Source organism: Carcharodon carcharias, chromosome 9 (genome assembly GCF_017639515.1).
Source record: "Carcharodon carcharias isolate sCarCar2 chromosome 9, sCarCar2.pri, whole genome shotgun sequence".
NCBI classification, from domain to species: domain Eukaryota; kingdom Metazoa; phylum Chordata; class Chondrichthyes; order Lamniformes; family Lamnidae; genus Carcharodon; species Carcharodon carcharias.
This window is the reverse complement of record NC_054475.1, coordinates 90,580,262-90,605,365: the sequence shown is the minus strand read 5'-3', so window position 1 is coordinate 90,605,365 and position 25,104 is coordinate 90,580,262. Positions and strand designations below refer to the sequence as shown.

At 40.9% G+C, this 25,104-nt stretch overlaps 1 protein-coding gene and 1 long non-coding RNA gene across 4 annotated transcripts in view; one reads left to right on the top strand and one right to left on the bottom strand.

The window, feature by feature from the left end:
• Positions 1-25,104, bottom strand: part of cenpi (centromere protein I) — a 95,708-nt gene that overhangs the window by 3,315 nt on the left and 67,289 nt on the right. Inside the window, exons 15-19 of the mRNA XM_041196253.1 lie at positions 24,642-24,777; positions 19,716-19,840; positions 12,891-12,939; positions 6,058-6,291; positions 559-597 (exon numbers count right to left, since the gene is read on the bottom strand). Coding sequence (XP_041052187.1) covers positions 559-597; positions 6,058-6,291; positions 12,891-12,939; positions 19,716-19,840; positions 24,642-24,777 — 583 coding nt within the window. The remainder of the gene's footprint in view (positions 1-558; positions 598-6,057; positions 6,292-12,890; positions 12,940-19,715; positions 19,841-24,641; positions 24,778-25,104) is intronic.
• LOC121282528 overlaps positions 1-25,104 on the top strand; it is a 124,679-nt gene that overhangs the window by 35,165 nt on the left and 64,410 nt on the right. Inside the window, exon 3 of one of the 3 annotated variants that reach the window (XR_005944058.1) lies at positions 2,628-3,164. The exons of the other annotated variants lie outside the window; for them this stretch is intronic. This is a non-coding gene — a long non-coding RNA (uncharacterized LOC121282528). Of the gene's footprint in view, positions 1-2,627; positions 3,165-25,104 lie in introns of those variants that run through there. 3 annotated transcript variants of the gene reach the window in all.

Here is a 25,104-nt window from a genome sequence, read left to right as displayed (position 1 = left end):
GTCTCTTGTTGGAGATAGTCATTGCCTGACATTTGTATGTTGCAAATGTTACTTCCACATTAGGCGTTATATGTACCTAAGAGGGCAGGCAGTTCGATGCTTTAATATCTCATCGTAAAGGCAACATGTTGTTTGAATCCACAAACCTCTGACTCAAAGACAGGTGTTATCACTGAGTCAAGGTGGACAGAGAGAGGGTGAAAATATATAATGTAGAAAAAGGAATGGAGAACAAGAGTATGATGGAGACACATTAGAGGGAGCATTTATAAGAGACAGGAATTAGGGAAGAGCACAGAAAGAGATGGTAAATGGCTGGAAAGTGTGTCGTGGAAGGAAAGAGGGAACAGGTAAAGAAGTGGGGGAGGAAAGAGAAAAATAAGGAAAAAGGAAGAGGTCAAGTAAGAAAAGGTAGCAAAAGAGAGAAATGTAGGATAAACTATCACTTTACATCAAAATATGACAGATTATCATATTTGTATGCATGAGGCCCCTGATGAATTGCTCAAATCTCATTTCCTCATCCATATTCTTTGGAAATACACCTGGTTAGCATACCTGTATTACATGCAATTGCTTCTTTCCATCAGGCCACCCCTGTAAAAAAAAATGAATATTGGGATTATCAAGGGTAAAATTATCACCATCCTATTTGTAAGCTTTTTTCTCTGCCCAGATAACAAACTGGATGAGTGTAGCTCAAGAAGCTTGACACCATCTAGGGCAAAGCAGTCCGCTTGATTGGCATCCCTTCCACAAACATTCACTCCCTCCCAACACCGACACACAATGGCAGCAATGTGTACCGTCTACAACATGCACTACTGAAACTTAACAAGCCTCCTTAGACAGTACCTACTAAACCCACAACCACCTGGAATGACAAGGGCAACAGACAGATGGGAAGATCCCCCCCCCAACGCACTTAACATCCTGACTTGTAAATATATCGTCATTCCTTCATTGTAGCATAGGTCAAATTCCCGTCCTAACAGCACTGTGGATGTACCTACACCACATGGACTGCAGTGGTTCAAGAAAGCAGCTCACCACCACCTTTTCAAGAGCACCTGGGTTAGGGATGGGCAATAAATGTTGGCCTAGCCAGTTACAGCCATATCCCTTGAATAAAGTAAAAAAAAACTCGTGCAATCCTCTCATTATCTGAGAATATCATTGAACTACTAAATGACACAGTCATAACCTTGCATTCAAGGTTGCAGTGGTCTGGAGTTGGGCCTGTACCTGTGAGCTTCTCAGTTATATGTTACCTTGTAATTTCATTTTTTTTTTAAAATGTGCTTGCCTACCTACAGAGCCAAAAGAAATTTCTTAATATTGGTATAAATCAGAACCTCCTTGAGAGCAAGAGGGAAACTTAATGACTTCCTAGATAGATCAGTTGATAAAAGGGGCTTGTGGCTATGCCCTAGACAGGCTAGACTGTCTAAAGTAATATCATGAAGTTTATATCCAATAGAAATCTCGTTTTGAGACATAATGAAAGTATTCTTCTCATGGAATTTCATTTTGACCTGCCTACTTCATAGACATACAGAAACTAGGAACAGGCCATTCGGCCCTTCGAACCTGCTCTACCATTCAATGTGATCGTGGCTAATCCTCTGTCTCAACACCATTTTCCTGCTTTCTTTCCATACCCTTTGATGCCCCTAATATCCAAAAATTTATCAATTTCTTTCTTGAATAGAATCAGTGACCCGGCCTTCGCAGTCTTCAGTGGTAGAGAATTCCACAGGTTGACCATCCTCTGAGTGAAGAAATTTTTCCTCATCTCAGTGCTAAATGGCCTATTATGTATCCTGAGACTGTGGCCCCTGGTTCTAGACTCCCCAGCCAGGGGAAACACCATCGCTGCATCCAGTGAAGTGCTTTGTGAAGCAGCTTCTCAGTTAGAAGAGCCTGTACCATATGACAGACCAAGTAGCCTCCTGTGGTATAACTTCTATTAAGTTTGGAGGATGTATTACGTGAAAAGCACTTGAACTTAAAGACTGCTGCTCTTCTGATTTTTGTTCAGTTCCATGTATTATTTTTGGAGAATTATTTGGCATGTAAAATCCAAGTATCAATCTGTCTGGCATAGATGTTTACATTTCAGTTGTTGCATTCATGCTCAACTGAATTCAAATCAAATTTCAGAAATGTGATAAGGAACAAAGCATGTTAAAAATCATTGATTTCAATGGCAGGCTGTGCAATGCAAGAGTATTTTGTTGGTGTGAAGATTACTGGGCATGTCAGATAATGCTACTGTTGCTGTTTAATTCATTCATTTCCATCGTCCTTCCAATCATGCTGTATGGCAAAGAATCCTGGGCCTGCTATAGGCACCATGTCAAAGCTCTAGAATACTTCCACCAAAGGCACCTGAGGTCCATCATGAGAATTCGATGGCAGGACAAAATTTTGATCATGTTGGGCTCAACAATATAAAGGGCACCCTCAAGAAAATTCAGCTTAAGATAAGCAGCCTTTGGATGACTACAAAATCCACAAACAGTTCTTCTGTGGGAAACTGTCTCAGGGCAAATAACATCAAGGTGGTCAGTACAAACGATACAAGGACATCCTGAAAAAAAGCCTTACTAACTTTTGCATTGCAGGCTACCCCTCTTGGGAAAACACTGCAGCCGACTGGACCATGTGAAGACGTGAAATTTGATTCAGTATGCTTCAAGCACAATCTTTGCCAAACTCGCAACATTCAACATGCCCAGAACACTAGAGGTGGCACAACTGCAGAGGTTCCTCCAAGACCGGTTCCCCCAAGACCAACAAATACGACATGAATTGCCAGTTCTATGGATATCCATGTCGATCTTGCATCAGATTCTTCAGCTGAGAGAGGACTCGCAGAAGACAAAGTCACTTGCAGCTTAGCCATACTCAATTAACGAGGAGTCTACCACCATACAATTGATTTTAACAATTTCTTAAATTTTGTTTCTTAATCTTGTTATGTGATTATTGCAATTTTTGATAATTTTCCATTCCAGAAATTTAATTGCTAGAATTGTCACAACTGAAATACAAAAGCATGATGAAAGACACATTTCTTGCTTGACATCTTGTGCAAGGCAATCATTTTCACTACAGTTACATTGGGGATATTACTGTACTTGTATAACAATAGTAATGTTTAATTAATGAATTTGCTGCTAAAATTATTGTAATTTTCTTGAAAACCAGCCTCAATTAAAATATTGATAACTGGATTTTTGCTGTCACAAATTTTAATCAACAAAGTATGTTATCTGTAACACTGAAGTTATCTATTTTAAACTCAGAAATATTTTAGTCTAACAGATGTTTGCCATAATGGAATAATACAATGTACTGGAGGTACATGATTTTTTACACTGATGGTAACACTCTTTTTAGATGTAAATGGCTCACTTTTGTCATTGCACTGTCAAGAGCCACCTGTTAACAAAATATATTTCTTCCTTGCTGACCAGCCTCACACAGGCTCTTGACTCAAAAATTGGGCCGGTCTGATTTTAATGGTTTACGTTGATTTTTTTTTTCTGACGTGTACTTTTGCACATCTGAATTTGTGTCTGGTTGTCTTATGACATGGGTTGTTGATTGTGATATTTCTAGTTCCATAGGAGCTGAGTTTAAACTATGGTTTAACTAAATCTCTCTGATTATATCTCAATGATTATATCTCCACACAAAATGTCCGCAGGAACCATGATAGTTTTTATTAACTCATGATTGGTTCATAATCTCTCGAACGTTTGTTTCTAAAGAACAATGGTGAATCCATCAGTAGGTTGGCTGGCAACCTGTTCTGCTAGGGCTCCTTAATGCTACACTCGGTCAAATGCTGCCTTTATGTCAAGGGCAGTTACTCTTAGCTCACCTCAGGTGTTCAGCTCTTTTGTGCAGGTTTCAACCAAGGCTGTAATGAGGTCAGAAGCAGTGACCCTGGCAGAACCCAAAATGAGCTTCAGCGAGCTGGTTGTTGCTAAGCAAGTGCCACTTGACAGCACTATGGATGACTCCTTCCATCACTTTACTGATGATCGAGTGTAGACTGATGGGGCAGTAATTAGCCAGGTTCAATTTGTCCTGCTTCTTATGTACAGGACATACCTGGGCAATTTTACACATTGTCAGATAGATTCCAGTGTGGTAGCTGAACTGGAACAACTTGGCTAGCAGCATGGCAAGTTCTGGAGCACAATTCTTCAGTATTATTGCCAGAATATTGTCAGGGCCCATAGCCTGTGCAGTATCGAGTGCCTTCAGCCATTTCTTTATATCATGTGGTGTGAATCGAATTGGCTGAAGACTAGCATCTATGATGCTGGGGACCTCCGGAGGAGGCTGAGATGGATCATCCACCCAGCACTTCTGGCTGAAGATTGTTGCAAATGCTTCAGCCTTAACTCTTGCACTGATGTGCTGGGCTTCCCCATCATTAAGGATGGGGATATTTGTGGAGCCTCCTTCCCCAGTGAGCTGTTTAACCAGCACCACCATTCAGGACTCAGTGCTTAGATTTGTTGTGGAATCACTTAGCATTGTCTATTGCTTGCTGCTTATGCTGTTTGGTACACAAGTAGCCCTGTGTTGTGGCTTCACCAGGTTGACACCTCATTTTTAGGTATGCCTGTGCTGCTCCTGGCATGCCCTCCTGAACTTTTCATTGAACCAGAGTTGATCCCCTGGCTTGGTCGTAATGGTAGAATGAGAGGCATGCCAGGCCATGAGGTTACAGATTGTGGTTGAGTACAGTTCTGCTGCTGATGGCCCACAGATCCTCATGGATGTTCAGTCTTGAGTTGCTAGGTCTGTTTGAAATCTATCCCAATTAGCATGGTGGTAGTGCCACACAACACAATGTGAAGACTGCACTTCGTCTCCACAAGAACAGTGCAGTGGTCACATCTACCAATACTGTCATGGACAGATGCATCTGGGGCAAGCAGGTTGGTGAAGATGAGGTCAAGTTTATTTTTCCCTCTTGTTGGTTCCCTTATCACCTGCCTTGGACCCAGTCTAGCAGCTATGTCCTTTATGACTCAGCCAGCTCAGTCTATTGTGGTGCAAATGAGCCACTCTTGGTGTTGGACATTGAAGTCTCCCCCCACCCAAAGTGCGTGCTGCATCCTTGACATCCTCAGTGCTTCCTCAAGTGATGTTCAGCATGGAGGAGTACTGATTCATCAGCTGTGGGGCAGGGGGAAGATGTGGTGGTGTGGGGTGTGGCAGGTTTCCTGCCAATGTTTGACCTGATGCCATGAAACTTCATGGGGTCTGGGAGTGAGGACTCACAGGGCAAATCTGTCCCTACTGTATATCAGTGCGCCACCACCTCTGCTGGGTCTGTGCAGCCGCTGGGACAGGACATACCCAGGGATGGTGATGTTGGTGCCTGGGACATTGCCAGTAAGGTATGATTCTGTGAGTATGTCTATGTCAAGCTGTTACTTGATTAGTCTGTGAGACAACTCTCCCAGCTTGGCACTAGCCCCCAGATGTTAGTAAGGAGAACTTTGCAGGGTTGACAGGGCTGAGTTTGCTGTTGTTATTTCCGGTGCCTAGGTCGATGCTGGGCGGTCCGTCTGGTTGCATTCCTTTTAGACGTTTTAGCAGTTTGATACAAACAAGCGGCTTGCTAGGCCATTTCAAATGGCATCTAAGAGTCAACCACATTGCTGTGGGTCTGCAATCACATGTAGGCCAGACCAGGTAAGGATGACAGATTCCCTCCCCTAAAAGGATATTAGTGAACCAGATGGGTTTTTATGACAATCGACAATGGTTTCATAGTTATCATCAGACTTCTAATTCCTGATTTTTATTGAGTTCAAATTTCACCTTAGTCAGACTCAAACCCAGGTCCCCTAAGTATTATCCTGGGTCTCGATTACTAATCCAGTGATAATAATGCCACACCATCGCCTCCCTCAAACAGAACCATGTTGCAAACAGAATAAAGTTCATTGGCACAAATCAATTTGTTGATACAGATTATCTGTAATCTTTGCGCTTGGGTCTTAATTCGCAATCTGTACTTACCTTCTGGATAAAATTTATGGCATGTCCCATGAGTGCTGGATGATTAACAATTGTAAAGCTGCTCAGAGAATCTGGAACTCTTGTTTGTACTAGCAGATTGTGTTCAATTCCAATACCCATTGGGTGAATATCTTGCTCAAAGCTTCTTGATGTCCACAAGCAGCTGACTGCTGCTTTCATAAGTGTATTGTATTGCTGAAATGTTTTCCTGTTCACCTTCAAACCTATATGCACCTGAAAACATTTAGAATAGATACATTTGAAATGCCACAGTTAATCAGATTATTTACCAAGATATAATTTAATAAAAGTTCTGAATTAACATTGTGTAAACATGTTCAGACAAATGAACAGTATAGAAAATGCAACATCTTAAGATTAAACATACATGAGTACTTAAATGAACATGATCCTGCCTTGCAAATTAAGAGAAATTCTCCTCTCTAAGCAATATTCACACATGGATTGTTCCATCAATAAATTATGCCTAGGTAATTTTTTAATTCACTGAATGTGATACACCTATAAAAATATAATCAGATAATGGCTTTAAATGGAAAATTACTACTGATCTGTTGATCCTAAAAATCTACTGGGCAAATAATTCCTCAAAGGATTTTTTTTGGTACACTCAACAACGAGATGAAAATACCAATACAAAAGCAAAATATTCTAGGGGCTGGAAGTTTGAAATATAAACAGGAAATTGCTAGAAATACATATGCTACTTGACTGCTGAGCATTTCCAATAATTTATTTATACAAAGCTGAAAATGCTCAAGTTTGAAGGACAACTATCTTAGTAACATTTAACTACATGAGTTTCTCATAGTGAATCAGAGGATGTGGTGTTTTATCCCATTTAACAGAATATATCATATCATCAGTGCCACTGGTTTGAGAGTATTTTGTGACAGTATCAAATTCAATGGTTCTGACTATTCTTCCCGATAATATGAAGTCACCTTCATTATGTTTTGTTTAGTTAATTTATTTTATTTTAAAAAGCCAAGATACAAAGTATTCCAGCAAGTAAGGAGGCAATAAGCAGCTGAACTGAGGTGGTGGTGTTATATAGAGAGGGTGGAATCTGTTAGCACTGAGTGGGGAAGTCTGGAGGAACAGAAGGATATTGGGTTTCCTTGGGTGAAGGTAGCTCTGGAAAGGCTGTGTCAATGGAGGCATGATAATGCTAAATTGAGATGATTGCATTTGGGATTACTGGGGTGTAGAAATACTAGGAAGGCTGGTTATGAAAGTATTAGAAGGAATAATTGTGGAAAAATGGGATGTGGAACAGGGAGAGGAGCTGCGAGATTTGGAAACCATGAGGGGGATTGTCCAACAGGAGTGAAATATTGCTAGTGGATATGGAAGCATAGTTGTGGGAGTTATAGACTCTGGGAAAAGAGTGCCGAGACCCATGAACTGGGAGTTTTGACAGTGGTGAGATATCGTGGGGTTGGAGAGACTTGAGGTGGGTTCCCTGGCCTGAAAGAGTTAGTGAGCATGAATATAAAAACCCTCATATCTGGCATGGGACAGTGTGGTAATGTCGGATGGCATTAGCTGGTCTGGCAAGATTGACAGTGTGAGGGCAGAGGGGAATGTAAGTTGATAACTCTGCACTTTCCAAAGCTGAAGGTGCCCTTCCCTCTTCTCCCACCAGCATTATCTCAGCCCAGCTGTCTTCAGTAATCAAGTTCTCAATCATACTGTTGCTGGCCACGTGCTTGTTCTTTTATTTAATGAGCAAAGTCCACAGTTACAACATTAAACAATTTTCGATCAAGATAGCTCCAGAAGATGAAGTGGGAGATGAGGGGCAGTAGTAATTGAGGTCAACATCAACTAGGGAGGGAGAGGGGTGGGAAGTACTGGCACTGTGAATTGGGGTAGGGGATGCAAATAAGGCCAGACACAGTGCTGGCCCAATTTATCCAACACTGAGGTGAAGAAGCGTTGTGAAAGCAATGCCACAGCACGACCTACCTTGGAAATAGAGCAAGGAGATGTCAATGAGGCTCAGGTGTAGGAAGAGGATATCTAGCCTGAAAAGCAGGCAAGGCAGAAATAGCAACAAAAAGGGGTTAAAGGAAGTGAAGTGTGCGCCATAAGCAAAACTTTTAAATGCCAAACAAGACAATAAGTCAGAGGACATAAGTTTTCTCACAGGCTGAGTTTAAAAACAAAGTGCAGTGGTGACTGTGTGATAAGAAGTAAATGTCACACTTACAGAAACAGACTATATACAATATATTATCAATATCAGACCAGTTGACAATGCAAATGAAACAGATCAACTGGGGCAGGAAATTAGTTAATCAAATAGCAGATCTGAGGAACGCACCGGCAAATACAAATTTAATAACTGTCATCTAGCCAATAGCAACAGCAAAGTTCACTGATATGGGTTTCTCACAATAAATAAATTAAAAGACAGACTTTTCAACAATGGATAAAATATGACAAGAGGGCAATAAGTAATGGTTGTGAATCAATGGAAGTAATAGCAAAGCTGGTTTGCCTGATGCAGACTTCTTGAGCAACAAAGAAATAAAGGGACGAGAGAAATAAATTTAAATAACCTAACTGAGATAGGAAACAAGCAGCACATACATTAGCATTAGCAGAGGAAAGTGTGCTTTTCAGGCAAATAAATAAAAGAAAGTTGCATTTCTTTACAATCAAAAGAATACAATACTTTGAGGAAGATGTTAAATTTACAAAATCAGTAATGACAGCTGCTTGACAGGAATGACAAATTAATTGAATAAAACACAGCTTTCTGCCAATCAAGGAAAACTATAAAGGAATGAAAGTTTATATTAAATTAGAGTTTGTTTTAACGTTTTATATGAAATATATCTCAGGTTAAGCTGAAGACAATAGTTGATGTCTGTGAGGTTGGAAATTAGGCTGTGAAGGCAAAAATGTGGCAGAATAGACCAATCAGAAGTAGGCATTTCAAAAAAGGTATATAAGGCTGCGAAAAGGCTTTCAAGTTGAGTTTTTCAAGCGTGACAGATGAAATATGGGAACAAAATGTGATGTGCAGGAAGTGAGTGTTATACACATTTTCTACAATATAAAAGAACACTGCAATTATTAAATTGAATAATGTTTTCTGGTCATACTGGCTAGTGCTTTTAGGTAAGTACTCAAACATCTTCGCACCTTTAAAGAAGTTTGAGTAGAAGGACACAACCTAATGTTTCTCAAAATGAGAGCAGTATTTGTACAAATATGTATTTTAAAAGAACATAGATAAAGAAGTATGTAACATCCAAGGATATTTAATTTTCAGGATTAAGCAAAGAGTATTAAAATATAATGCAACATTTGGAACCAGTAAGAAAAAGTCTTGCTAGAATAGGAAAATAAGTTTGCTCATGAATAGGAAAATGACAGTCAGCTCACTTGAGATGCTTCTTGAAGGCATTAGCAGTACCCTCAAGGCTTAGATTCAATAAAGCAGTAAAGTTGTTATTGGACCAGAGATTGCCTATCCTTATATTGTTGACCAATAAGCATAACCAGCAGTACACAGTTACAACTTGTTTCACTGATTTTATGACCCTTAACAAAAAAACAGCTCATGTTCATTCTTTTTATTGTGGTACCTTTGTGGCAAGTTAAGAAGTGAAGTATATATTTGAAACAATGCTGTACTACTTCTTCAGCTGTTGACCAAGTGTCAATGATAACTCAAATCAGTTCATACAAGGCAATCCCATACCAAATTAGGTTCCATGTACTTATGATTCACCTAGTTCTGTTGAAGGGTCATGAGGACTCGAAACGTCAACTTTTCTTCTCCGCCAATGCTGCCAGACCTGCTGAGTTTTTCCAGGTAATTCTGTTTTTGTTTTAGGTTCCATGTACTGAATTCTAAGGAATATAAATCCTAATTCAGTTTTTCTGAAGGTTCAAATCTCAAACAAACCAAACATTTGAAGATAGCTGGAGTCATTTTTCTGTTTCCTGATGGCCTTTTGGCACCACAGAAATCCCAGATTCCATCCTTTGCTCGTACCAAGTTAATAATCTCAGTCAAGTGGGAATGGAAGCATTATAATTTGGGATTTGAAGAATGAAGAAATTCAGCCAAAGTTTTCACTCCAGATTGCTATTCAGCAATTCTGTTTAAAAATATCTATGTCATTAAGGAAGGTTAAGACTAGGTACAGCTGTAATGTTTTCTCCAAGTTAAGTGGTCTATCAACTCATCTTTTCTTACACAAAAATGACCTTTCACTATTCCAGGATCATCCTGAAATGTAGATTCTCTTCTCCACTGCAAGTAAAACTCTTTTCCCTGTTCCCTCCACCCTCACTTCCAAAAACAAGTGTGAGGAGTTGATGGATTTCTTTGTCTATAAAATTAAGAACATCCATTCAGCAGCCTCTGCCACTTCTTTCCCCTGGCCCATCAAACCAAAATTCTCCTAAAGGTTCTGGATAAACTCAGAAGGTCTGGCAGCATCTGTGGAGAGAGAAACAGAGTTACCGTTTCAAATCCAATATGACTCTTCTTCAGAAATCACTTTTTCCAGCACTTTTTGTTTTTATTTCCGATTTCCAAGAGAGATTGCAAGTGACACAGGTGGTGTCAAAAAAGTCTTGAGCAGAAGGAACAAGCTGGGGGCTCTCTTTCTCGCTCTCTCTCCTTTGGAGAAAGCGTATCACCCGGTTTGAGAAGCCAATTCTACCAGAAACCGACCAGCAAACTGAGATCTCGTAATAACTGAAACATCCTCTACATCTGATCGCATCCAAGAAACCAGCTAACTTAAAATCGGCCACAACATTTAAAATCTACACCTCGAGGATAATCAAAGCACACAACTGCATATTCTTTTAAATTTTTTAAACTAGACTCTTAACTCCCATTTTTTGTGACGTGTGCATGCGCGCGCGCGTGTCCTAACGACTGCAGAAGGGCTGAATGCTTGATGTCACATTTTTATTGATTTTCTCTGGTTTAAGGGTTAATAAATTTGTTCTTTCATTGAGTCAAGAAAATCTTGTTTGATTGGCTTCTTATTATTCACAGCATAAATAGTTAAATACATTCTGATTTGGAAAAGTCGTATCCTCATAAAAAGAAACTTAAACTTTGTTGTGACCAGCCGAAGAGGTTGAATAGAGGGGAACTAGTTCACCTCTTCTTACCTGGTCATAACACTGGCCTCATCTTGTTCCATTCCTGTCTATCCAGTCCTAGCCAGAGAATCACCTGCAATGCCTTCTCTTTCTGTTCCTGCACTATTGCCTCTGGAAATTCCTAAGGATCTATCCTTGGCCCCCTCCTGTTTTTTTTTTATCTATTTGCCCTGCAGCAACATCATCCAAAACACATTATGTGCCATATGTAGGATGATGACACTCAGCTCTATCTCACACCACCACTGATCAGTCACGTTACTTGTCCAGCATCCAATATTGGAGAAAATTTCTGCTCATCCAATTAAATACTGTTGTTCATGGTTTGACCAGACTAATTGCAATCTTGCCATCCTATTTTACAGAGCTGAACTTTTGACCTCATATCCTCTCCATCACCAAGACTGCCTAGTTCCACTTCCGTAACATTACCTATCTCCATCCTGCCTTAATTCATCTGCTTCTAAAACCCTAATCTATGTGATTGTTACTTCTCAGCTCCATCCGAATGCTCTCCTGGCTCTCCTCATCCTTCACAAACTTGACCTCATCTACAACTCTGCCACCTGAATCCTAACTCTCACCAAGCACTGTCCACACACAACCCCCATTCTAGCTGACATACCCTGACTTCTGGTTAAGCAATAGCTCAATTTTAAAATTCTCTCCCTTGTTTACAAATCCCTCCACCGCTTCACTCCTCCCTACCTCTGTAACCACCTCTGCAAGAACTCCATGATCCTCAAATTCTGGCCTTTTGCACATTTCCAATATTTTCCATTCTATTATTGGTGGCCGTTTCATCAGCTGCCAAAGCCTTTAGTACTAGAATTTCCTCGTTAAACCTCTCCTCTGTACCCTTCTCTCACCCTTGAGATGTTCCTTAAAACCTATTGCTTTGATGAAACTTTTGCTCAAATGTCCCAATAGCTCCTTGCATGATACAGCATCAAATTTTGTTGGATAATCTCTTGCAGGAAGCACTTTGGGATGTTTCACTGTATTAATGGTGCCATATAAATGCAAATTGTTTCCTACATGGGCTACTGACACTCATGCAACTATACTCCTGAATAGTCAATGGTCCCGAAAAGTTCAAAAGCATTAGGTGGTTTTCTGACACTTGATAAGTATTATGCAATAATTACTTCACTATTACTGTGGAGTAGCTTGCATTGAGAAGGATGTGGTAAGCTAGAGAAATACATTTATACTACTATAATTGAGAAGGTCCTATATGCCCTTGCTATATCAAGACATGAAATCAGCACCTGGAACACTTTTGATTTGTTTTCAGGTGTGTTATCTTACTAGGTTGGCCACAGCTAAATGAAAAATTGACCTAATCATCTGAGACCATTCCAGAATGATTTAAATTCAAGTTCAACCACGTATAAAGGTACTTTGTAAAACATCACCTTCTGACTCTGGGTAGATACTTCACACATGCAAAAAAGTGCTGATAGACATCCTTGAGCATTATCTCATAAAGCTGTTTTACGATCCAGCAAATGCCATTAATATGAGCTTCACCTGAACTAAGTGACCAGCAAAAATAATTTTACATTTTAAAAAAATCAAATGACACACATTGTAAGATTATAAGTGCAGCGCTTCAGCATTCGATACTGCGGCTCACAATGACACTTTCATTATTACAAACTTACATTTTTACTTGAATCCAAAGACTTCAAAGCTGTTAGATTTGTACGGTACCTGAAAAGAGTAAAGTTGAGTTGTTGCTTTTCACACATTGTACATTTGTATATCAAAACTATTGTGCACTATAGACCCTGAGAAGAATCCAACTAACTCTTGATTAACCAAATATGAATTTGCATTTTACATAGAGCCTTCATCTTAGAAAAACATTTCAAGCTCCACAGAACCATATTTAGATTCTAAAAAATGGACCTAAACCAAAGTTATCAGAGAAGGTGACCAAATGCTTGGTCCAAAAAGTGGGTTTTAATACAAGGCGTAATGAAGAAGAGGGAGGTGGAGTGATTTTGATGTAGAATTTTACTTCATGAAGCTTAGACAGCTGAACAGCTGAAAACATGTCCAATGACAATCAAAGAGAGGGCCAGAGCCATGGTACACAGATTTCCAGGGTGGGGTGGGAGGAAAGGAGATATAGGGATAGGGAGGGTTATAGAGAGGGGGAAAGAGGCTAAGCCATGCAAGGATATAAGCAAATGGATCAACATTTTAAATTTGAGGTACTGGGGGAAATCAGGAGCACAGTGAAAACAGGTGAGCAGAATGTTGTGTGGGATGGAATGAGATAGAGGTAGCAGGGTTTGATCAAGGCATTGTCTTCATCCACCCTGTTACCTAATCAAAAATGCAAATTAGTCAAATACAAGTTGCCCTTGACAAATGTGTGCTGGCTCCCCTTTATCAGTCCATGCTTGTCTCAGTGGAGGATTGATATTTTCCCAGATTATAGTTTCTAAAATTCTCCCCACCATTGAACATACTGGTCTGAAATTGCCAACTTTATCCTTCTCCCTTTTTGAACAAGGTGTAATATTTACAGTTCTCCAGTCCTCTGGCATCACTCATCTATCCAAGGTTGTAGCCAGCACATCTACAATTTCTACCCTACATTATTTCAGCAATTAACAATGCATCCCATCCTGACTGGCTAACTTAGCTACTGAGTGCTGCCCGCCTTTTTAGTTCAACCTCTATCTGTTTTTATCTCATCCAGTATTTTGCAACCTCCGAATTTACAGTACCTTTGACAATGTCCTCTTCCTTAATAAACACCAATGCAGGTGTGGAGAGGCAGTGGCCTAGTGGGAATGTTAACAAACTAGTAATCTAGAGGCCCAACCTAATGCTCTGGGGACATGGGTTCAAATCCCACCAAAGCAGCTGATGGAATTAAAATCAGTTAATAAATCTCAGTAACAGTGACCATGAAACTAATGTCGATTGTCGCAAAAACCCATCTGGTTCACTAATGCCCCTTAGGGAAGGAGATCTACTATCCTGACCTCCATCTGAATCCAGACCCACAGTAATGTGGCTGGTTCTTAACTGCCCTCTGAAATGGCCTAGCAAGCCACTCAGTTGTACCAAACTGTTACGAAGCCTACCAAAAGGAATGAAACTGGATCGATCACTCGGCATCAACCTAGGCACTGCAAAATCTAGCCCTGTTGCCCTACAAAGTCTTCCTTACAAACATCTGGGGAGTTGGGGCAAAATTAAGAGAGCCGTCCCACAGACTAGTCAAGCAAAAGCCTGACATGGAATTATACCTTACAGACAATGTCCCAGATATCACCATTGCCATCCGAGGTGCCAGCAGAGTGGCATGCAGTTGGGACGGAGTTGCTCTGGGAGTTTTCAACATCAACTGTGGATCCCATGAAGTCTCATGGCATCAGGCCAAACATGGGCAAAGGAAACCTCCTGTTGATTACCACCTCCCACCACCACCCATGTCTCATGATGAATCAGTACTCCTCCATGTTGAACTCCACTTGCGTGGCTAGGGCACAGAATGTAGTCTGGGTGGGGGACTTCAATGTCCATCAAGAGTGGCTTGGTAGCACCACTACTAACCAAGCTGGCCGAGTTCTAAATGACATAGCTGCTAATCTGGGTCTGCGGCAGGTGGTGAGGGAACCAACAAGGAGAAACTGACTTGAACTCATCCTCCCGATCTACTTGTCGCAGCTGCCTCTGTCCATGACAGTATTGGTAGGAGTGACCACCCCACAGGTCTTGTGGAGATGAAGTCCTTGACATTGAGGATACCCTTCATCATGTTGTATGACACTACCACCATGCTAAACGGAATACATTTTGAACAGATCTAGCCACTCAAAACTGGGCATCAATGAGGTACTATGGGCTATCAGCAGCAGGAGAACTGTATACAACTGCAATGTCATGGCCTGGCGTACCCCCACTGTACCGTTACCATCAAGATGGGGAATCAACCCTAGTCAAATGACGAGTGCAGGAGGGCAGGCCAGGAGCAGCACGAGGCAAAGTAGGGTGTCAACCCGGTAAAGCTACAACACAGAACTACTTGCACGCCAAACAGCGTAAGTAGCATGCAACTGACAGAGCTAAGTGATCTCACAACTAATGGACCAGATCTAAGCTCTGCAGTTCTGCCACATCCAGTCATGAATGGTGGACAAGTAAACAACTAACAGGAGGAGGAGACTCCACAAATATCCCCAGCCTCAATGACGGGAGAGGTCAGCCATTAGTACAAAATATAAGGCTGAACCCATTTGCAACAACCTTCAACCAGAAGTGCCAAGTGGATAATCTATCACTGCCTCCTCCCGAGGTCCCCAGCATCACAGATGCCAGTGTTCAACCAATTTGATTCACTCCACATGATATCAAGAAACAGTTGAAGGCAATGGAAACTGCAAAGGCTATAGGGCCTGACAACTTTCCAGTAATAGTATGAAGGACTCATGCTCCAGAACTAGCTGTGCCTTTAGCCAAGCTGTTCCTGTATATCTACAACACTGGCATCTACGCAGCAAAGTGGAAAACTGCCCAGGTATGCCCTATTCACAAAAAGCAGGACAAATCCAACCCAACCAATTATCAGTCTACTCTTGATCATCAGCAAAGTGACGGAAGAGGTCGTCAACAGTGCTATAAAGCGGTGCTCACTCAGCAATAACCTGGTTTCTGATGCTCAGTTGAGTTCTGCCAGGGTCACTCAGCTCCTGACCTCGTTACAGCCTTAGTCCAAACCCAGACAGAAGAGATGAACTCCAGAAGTGAGGTGAGAGTGACTGCCCTTGACATCAAGGCAGCATTTAACCAAATATGACATCAAGGAGCCTGCAAAACTGGAGTCAATGGGAATCAGTGGAAAACTCTCCACTGGTTGGAGTCATACCTTGCACAAAGGAAGATGGTTGTGGTTGTTGGAGGTCAATCATCTCAGTTCCAAGACATCACTGCATGAATTCCTCAGGGTAGTGACCTAGGCCCAACCATCTTTGGCTGCTTCATTAATGACCTTCCTTCCATCATAAGGTCAGAAGTGGGGATTTTCGCTGATGATTGCAAACAAGGGGATGTTCGCAGATGATTGCACAATGTTCAGCACCATTTTAACTGCTCAGATATGGAAGCAGTCCAGGTCCAAATGCAGCAATATCCAGGCTTGGGCTGACAAGTAGCAAGTAACATTGTGCCACACAAGTACCAGGCAATGCCAACTCCAACAAGAGAGAATCTAACCATCTCCCCATGACATTCAATGGCATTACCATCACTGAATCCCCCACTATCAATTTCTTGGAGACTACCATTGACCAGAAACTGAACTGGATCAGCCACATAACTGCTGTGACTGTAAGAACACGTTAGAGGCTGGGAATTCTGCAGCGAACAGCTCACCTCTTGACTCCCCAAAACCTGTACACCATCCACAAGGCACAAGTCAGGAGTGTGATGGAATACTCTCCACTTGCCTGAATGACGGCAGCTCTAACAACACTCAAGAAGCTCAATACCATTCAGGAGACAAAGCAGCCTGCTTAATAGGCATCTCAGCCACCACCTTCAATATCCACTCCCTCCACCACTGACGCACGGTGGCAGCAGTGTGCACCATCTACAAGATGCACTGCAGCAACTCACCAAGGCTCCTTCAACAGCACCCTTCAAACGACCTTTACCAACTAGAAGGACAAGGGCAGCAGATGCATGGGAACACCACGGCCTGAAAGGTCCCCTACAAGCCACACACCATCCTGACTTGGAATTGTATTGCTATTCCTTCACTGTCACTGGGTAAAAATTCTGGAACTCCTTCCCTAACAGCACTGTAGGTGTACCTACACCCCATGGACTGCAGCAGTTCAAGAAGGCAGCTCACCACCACCTTCCTAAGAGAAATTAGGCGTAGGCAATAAAAATGTTGGCCTAGCCAGCGGCACCCAAGTCCGGTTGAAGAATAAAAAATAACTAAGTTAATACCTCAACCATGCCTTCTACCTCAACCAATACATCTCCATTTTGGTTCCCAATCAATTCTACCATTCCTCTTGCAATCTTTTTATTATTAATCTGCCCATCAAAGGCCTTTGGATTTCCTTTTATGTTTGCCAACAATCTATTCCCGTACTGCGTCTTTTCCTTGCCTGTTTCCTTTTTTGCATCTCCTCTGTACTTTTCATATTTAGCCGGATTAATCTCTGTTATCAAACTGACATCTGTCAAACTCCGCCTTTTACTATTCCATCCTATTCTTGAACGCCTTCATTATCCAGGCAGCTTTGGCTGGAATCTACACAGATCATATCCTAACCTCCTCTCCTCTTTAAAGGACACCCATTTCTTTATTACATTACTCATCGTATTTCTACACATCAGTCTTTGAATCCAATTTACCCAGGCCAGACCTCTCTTCAATTCCCTGAAATTAACCCCCTCCAGTTAAGTATTTTTTGTCTAGGTCGCTCCTTGCCCTTCTCCATGACTAGTTTAAACCTTTCAATGCTCCCGGGTTGTGACATACATCACTTGATCCAGTGCAGTATTAGAAACATAGAAAATAGAAGCAGGAGAAGGTCATTCAGCCCTGCTCCGCCATTCAATATGATCATGGATGATCCTCTATCTCAACGCCATACTCCCCCTCTATCCCCATACTCCACGATGCCTTTAGAGTCCAGAAATCTAACTATTCCTCCTTAAATATATTCAGTGACTTGGCCTCCACAGCCTTCTGTGGCAGAGAATTTCACAGGTTCACCACCCTCTGAGTGAAGAAGTTTCTGCCCATCTCAGTCCTAAATGGCCTACCCCATTTCCTGAGAAGACTGTAACCCCTTGTTCTAAACGCCCCAACCAGAGGAAATATCATCCCTGCATCCATGTCAGAATTGTATACGTTTCAATGAGATCCCCTCTCATTCTTCTAAACTCCAGTGAGTACAGGTCAAGTTGGCCCAATCTCTCCTCATACGACAATCCTGCCATCCCAGGAATCAGGAATAAGGAATTTGACATTTGGAGGGGCTGATAATATCTTTTGCAGTCCAGAACGAAAATCCCAGATGTTTTGTTGCTAAGGTAATGTATATAATTAAAAAGATTGGAAAGACTGCGCAAGGGGAAGGAGAGCAGTTTGTGTGTTCATATGAAAACCACTGACGTAGGTCAAAAAAGGCCTAGCAAGATGAATTTAGGAAATTAGAAAGCAAATTTAGGAGCACAACTTCATGGGTGGAAATGTAATGATTATTTCCCCAGATATGCATTAGAATAGTGAAGGTCAAACAGTAGAAAGAAATCAATGCTTGGCTAAAGCTGTGATGTTAAGAGCCATTCCAATTTTTTGGCATTGGAATAATTCTAGAGCAGGCAAGAGCTGTCCCTTGAGTAGGCTATATTTTAAATAGGTAGGGTTCTAATATACCGACAAACTGGTTACTTAAACTAGGATTGGGGGTTAGGTAAACAAAACCATCCAGGTTTAGCTAACAGTGAAGGAGAAATGTTTATTCATATTCCTTGTGCCGATTGGTTTCTGAAGCAGAGGAAAAAGATCAAACTGAAAAGACTGAAGTAAAGCTAAGGGTTAATAATAATAAATTGGGGGAAAGTAACATAAACAGTGCAAAAAGTTCAAAATGTATAGTCTGCATATTGCAATAAGAATAAACCAAGGCAAACCAGATACAATTATTTTACCATAAGATCGGGACTTAATAGCATACAAAACCTAGCTGCATACTGGACAAGAATAGAAAATAAATATTCTAGGATGCAATATATTTATCAGGCAGAGAAAGGAAAATGAAAGCAGACTGGCAATATTGGTAAAAGAGGAAATAATGATATAGACAAGGGAGGAATACAGAGAGTCAATATAGTTGGAGCTCAAAGTAGGGGTACATTACATATATTGTGAGAAGGAAATGGAAGAGGAAATTTGCAGTCAGATTGGATGAGTAGGACAACAATTATTTTCTAGGAGTTCAAATTTGAGACCATTTGGTTGGTATGGCTTAGTCATGCTACATAAAGTAGTGTCCTTTATCACTATGGCATCAGGCATCCAAGATATCACTTACTAACGCTGATACATTCCTGGCTTTTGAAATTAGTCACCAAGGAAGCGTTCACAACTAATTCAAGTACGTGTATTCTATTTAAGTACATATATCCCTAATAATAGCATGAATAGTATTAGCAACACTACATTTATTCAGCAGCATGTTAAACAAAAATCCTCAACTATCACCAGGATTATATGCATAATTACAGAAATTACATCAAAATAACAAATAGCCATCAGTTAACTTGAAAATGGCCCCTTCAGGATCTGAAGGATAAAGAAGTTTTCTTCCTGAAACCATTGAAACACTGGAAACCACCTGGCATTTTCCATTCACATTATAAATTATAGCAATGTAACTAAGTATGTTGATTTCATAGTGATATTCTATGTCAGTAGGATGTGGTTCAGGAGATACAATACTCACCTATACATGATGTAGCACAGCTGATTCAGGTTTACTGATTCCAAACTCAATAATGCTGGGTAGAAGATACCAGCAGGTGGCAAAATCACCAGAGGTAGACTGTATTTCAAGTACATATCAGATACCTGAGGATAGAGTAGCATAAAACTATATAAAATAACTAGAAATATTTTATGACAATAAGGACTGATACAAGAGACAGATTGTCTCTAAGCAAAACAGGAACAGTGATATTTTTAAGGAACATCAGCTACTGAGTGCCAATTAAATACAAACTTGCATTTATACAGCACCTTTCATGACCAACATTCCATAATTATAACTTTGCATGCTCCATAAACTTCAGCTCATCCAACCACTGCTACCAATATCCTTTCCCATACCAAGTTCCATGTGTCATCAACTATCCTCACCGATCTACACCGACTCCCAGACTGCAATACCTTAAATTCTTATTACATTTACACCCATCCTTAGCCTCACCCCCCACCCCCATCTCTATAATCTTTGCCAGCCCTACCCCACCCTGAACTTTTTATTCTTCTGACTCCAGCTTCATTGAGTCATAGAATAATACATCACAGCATCTCTGTTGTGTTTTTACTTCATCTTTTGCGCAGTACAGTCCTTTAAGATTGCTGTGGGACCGTTTGCACACGTTAAAGAGAACGTGGTGTGCACACCCAGTTTGTTTCACTGAGCCGTATATTACAGATCATTGCGTGGCTGCATGTGCTGGCTCGTGTTACAATGATTAAGTTTATATGATTATGTTTTAGGGCTGTATCTTTTGATTTGCATGATGGTTATAATTTGGGGATGTAACTTTAAATTTTAGGTAAATTAAAGGATCATGTGATCTGTGCTGGAGTCTACCTGACTGTAAAAGCTGAGTGGTAATTAGTGAAAATTAAAGGGAAGTCTCTTATTGTGTTACTGAATGGGAGGTGACTGATATTTACATGAAAGCGCAATCAAAGCACAATCACAGCTGTTGCTATGTCTGCAATCAAAAGGCTAAGTCTCCTGAAACCTATAAAGATGTTACTGGTATCAAGATTGTTGTGCTGAAACCTGCCCTTTGTTTCTAAGATGAAAGGCTGTTATGGTTAGAGATAGCTAATTAACATTTTTACTTGGAGACAGGACTAAGGTGTTTCCCATTGCCATGGAGAAGGGGATAGGGGAAGCCATTTCTGGGGTTAAATTTCTTTCCTGTAACATTAACTCCTGTTGCTGACCAGAAAGGAAGAATTGCACATGCACACTCAACCCACACTGCGGCCGCCTGTGCATGTGCAACTGTTCCTGACGGCTTTCCGGTCGGCAGGAGTTCGGAATATGGGGGTTCCATCAGGTTTGTCCTGCATTCCATTCATTTCCCATTAGTTACATCACTTGGGCACCTGCAGGGTTGACCCACATAACCATAGCCTTGAAAGTGAACCATTTCCATTTGTATTCTGGCTTTGTGCAGGGTCTGTTAGCTCAATTGGTAGCAAATGGGACTCTTGATCCAAGGATCATGGGTTCAAATCCCACGTTGGGTAATGATGTTTTTCTTATATATTTCCAAATTACTTTTTTAAATTGATTTTTTACCAAGAAGTGTCCTTTAACTAAGTATTACATTCAATTCATTGAAATTTCCTGATTATATAACTTCTTCACTTACTGAATCATCAGAAGCATTTTAGTTTTATTCACTTACAAGATGTGGGCATCACTGGCTAAGCCAGCATTTATTGCCCATCCCTAATTGCCCTCAAGAAGCCGGTGGTGAGCTGCCTTCTTGAATTGCTGCAGTTCCTGTGGTGTAGGTACACCCACAGTGCTGTTAGGGAGGGAGTTCCAGGATTTTGACCCAGCGAGACTGAAGGAAAGGCGATATATTTCCAGGTAAGGATGGTCAGTGGCTTGGAGAGGAACCTCCTGATAGGGGTGTTCCCACATATCTGCTGCCCTTGTCTTTCTAGATGGTAGTGGTCATGGGTTTGGAAGGTGCTGCCTATGGAACCTCGGTGAGTTTCTGCAGTGCATCTTGTAGATGGTACACACTGCTGCCACTGTTCGTCAGAGATAGACAGAGGGAACAGATGATAAACAATAGGTAGGCTAGGTACAAGAACTTGCAGTTGGTTAAGGACTGAACAGACCAAAGAATGGGTAACTTGAACTTTATGGTTAGTTTCTATCAAGCCAACTTGTTCTTTTTAATGCAAGTAGCTAACACTGACAGTGACAGAGGCCGCAACTGCGCATGTGCAGAAAGTGCACGCTGGTGTTGCGGCACAAAAAAACCCTTCCTATAAACTCAGGAACATCACAGACACAGTAGCAGCTTTGGTGTTGTCTAACTTGCTGCTCACGGAGTCGGGGGAGCAAAAGAGATAAATGTTAGCCAGGCCTGCACCTTAAGCAGAGAAACACTAACTTTAATGATTACCGCATAGAATGCGGGTGGGAGCTCATGCTCAGTTTGGAGACATATTCATGAGGGGAAAGAGGGCTGGAAGATATGCCTAGCTTGAAGCTAGAGAGGGAAATCTACAGTAACCCTCATAGTGAGCCTGGGAGTAGACTGGGAGAAAACAGTCTTCTGTTTCTCCAAAGCCAGGACAAGATGTGTAAAGGATATTAAGAACCAGAGGTGTTCCTGATGATTAAATCACTAAGCATGAATACAATGAGGCCCAAGCTTAAGTTGAAAAGTCAACAGTCACAGAGTTTTGAATAAAAGTTGGAGGGTCACTTAGCCAAAAGCTAATAGAAGGGTTCCCATGAAATCTCATACCTCAGTGGATAGCTGGATAGAGGAGAAAATTAAGTGAACCACAGAGAGCTATGGCACACTTGGTTTCGTTTCAAAAGGAGAAGTGAATGAACCCTCCAGATCTTGTATAAGAGAACTTTTCGGTAGACTTAGGAAATAAAACAGGAACTGGATTTGTCCTCTAAGTCTTGACAATGTTAAATTAGTGATGTGATTCTTTTAGTTGATCGCTGGTTGTTTGAATTTCTCTTTAAACATTAATAGTCTCAACAGAGATCACTACAGTTGGTAGAGCTATCCAATTAATTCCGACTCTTGCTCTTTCCCCATTATGTTCTGAGCTTTGTGAGCATGGGCTGGTTGAGTACAGTCAGCATTCTGCTTATTGCGGACAGCCAAAGGGACGACATGTTGTTTGAAACAATCTGCCAAGGGCTACCCCGATCAGATCATTGCTCGCTGTTTATGCACACACTCACAGACAGGCCTGAAAAGTACTGTCTCCTTCAAATTACCTGGAAAGGTAAGGTATCTCAAAAGTTTGAGCAACAGGTAAAGCTAGTCCTTTCATGTGGCCACCATGTAGTAGCAACACAAGTGGTATTTTCCACCAACAGGATGCTGCCGTCAAATTAAAAAGATGCTTTGCCTATCACACAATGAGTAATGTGGTATATGAATTTCAGTGCTGATGCGATGTCAGGTACGTTGGTTGTACATCGCAATGGCTGGCAGATTGTATCAAACAACAAATCCCTTTGGCTGTTCACAATAGGCAGAGTTCCGACCATATTCAACCAGCCTGTGCTTGCAAAACAGAGAAGTGAGAACATAATGTCTAACATTAGATGTGATTCCACAGTTGAACAGCTTTTAAACAACCCCGAGTGTGCACAAACAACCAATTTAAGATTATCAGTCGGGCTCGCAATGTGGCTAACTTACACTTGCTAGAAACTACATATGTTCATACACAGGACCTGTCCCCTACAAGTAGAAGGAACATGGACAGGCATTGTGCCTTTTTAAAATTAAACAAAAGTGTGGGGGACAATAGTTCCCTCGTGTGTTCTGCGTGGGAGTGCCTTACCAACCAATCAGCACCCTTTTCTCATGCAATATAAATTGTTGTTCCCTTTGAAATTTGGCATTCTTCTGTCTGTCCTGATGAGTGCAAGATGAAAAGCTTCCAGAGCATCCCTTTTTTCAGCAATACTCAAATTAAATAGTTGTTTGAAAAAGAGCGACATCAAAGGGTGAACGAGGGGAGTGGACTGAGTCTGGGATTAGACTACATACTTGTGGAGAAACACATTATTGCAGGCTAGATGGCCCACATGCCTGTTTTGGTATTTAACATTCTACGACTGTATGTTTAACATACTACAGGTTGTAATTATTACCCTAAGACCAAAACGTTTTACTTTTGGAGATTCCAAATGAACAGTGTACAAACAACTGTACCATCTGGTGGCAGTAAATATGCACTGCACTACAATTCACAAATGTATTAAGAATTCAGAAAAAAACACAGATGATCCACAAGTCAAATTCCCTGCCATAGCTATGTCAATCCATAATCACCAGCATTCATTTTAAACCAAAGGTTCTATTGTGATCACCATACAAAAGATGGCAATTCAAGACTATCAAATATTTTTAAAAGACCCATCCAATGCAATGTTAACCTCTACTGTCATTGGTTTTATTACTCCTTAAATTAGTCAGCCCTTCTTAACGCAATGTCACTAATTCAAAATTTTCTGAATTTACTTTAACATAATTTCTATTTTGTCATGTTACTTACATTGTTTGGTTCAAATTATTTGATCATTTTAAGCACAAAAAATACTTTGACTTATAAGTATATGGCAAGGATGAAGCATACTGACAATGTGGGTGAAAGGACAATTCTTTTAATAAAAGAAACCCCTGGTGCATGTTGATTTAGCTGATCTCAACCAGTGAAAGAGATATAATTGGCTTGTCTCCAGATTTCGCAGGGGTGGAGGGAGGGGAAAAGGGATTCAAATAGTAACCAGAATTCCAGTTAAAGTTTTGTACTGATAACCTCTCAAAATGTACTTCATTTATTTGGACTAATTAATAATACTCAGAAATCAGTTTTCTAAGCACACTTCAGTCTCTCTCACCGTCTCATAGAAATTGAGTATGAAGTGCAATAGTAGACTGTTGTAAGCCTCCATCTGTAGTGCTACCATGGAAATTCTTGCAGTAAACTCCACAAGTTCAGAAACAGAATTCACTAATCCAGAAAGGGAAACATTCCTGAAAGCACAAACAGTTTTTAAAAGTTTTTCTCTTAGACTGCTTTATTATTCACACCATCTCAAAGCCAACAAATTAAAGAACAGCTGCAGAAAGACATCTGAGAAAGTTCCTTTGGGAAGTATGTTGTAGCTGAGTATTAGTTTACTTAGCTCAATACCACAGTGTAAGGAGGTAGAGATTTAATTCTAAATCTGATCAGTTCACAAGTTGAGCCTTGAAGACAGCAAAAAGAAACGCTTAGTAGAGAGAGACTAAATTGAAGGGAAAAAATAATCACACTTGACCCAGAAGTGTTTGGAGACAAGATACAAAGTGGTGTCCTTG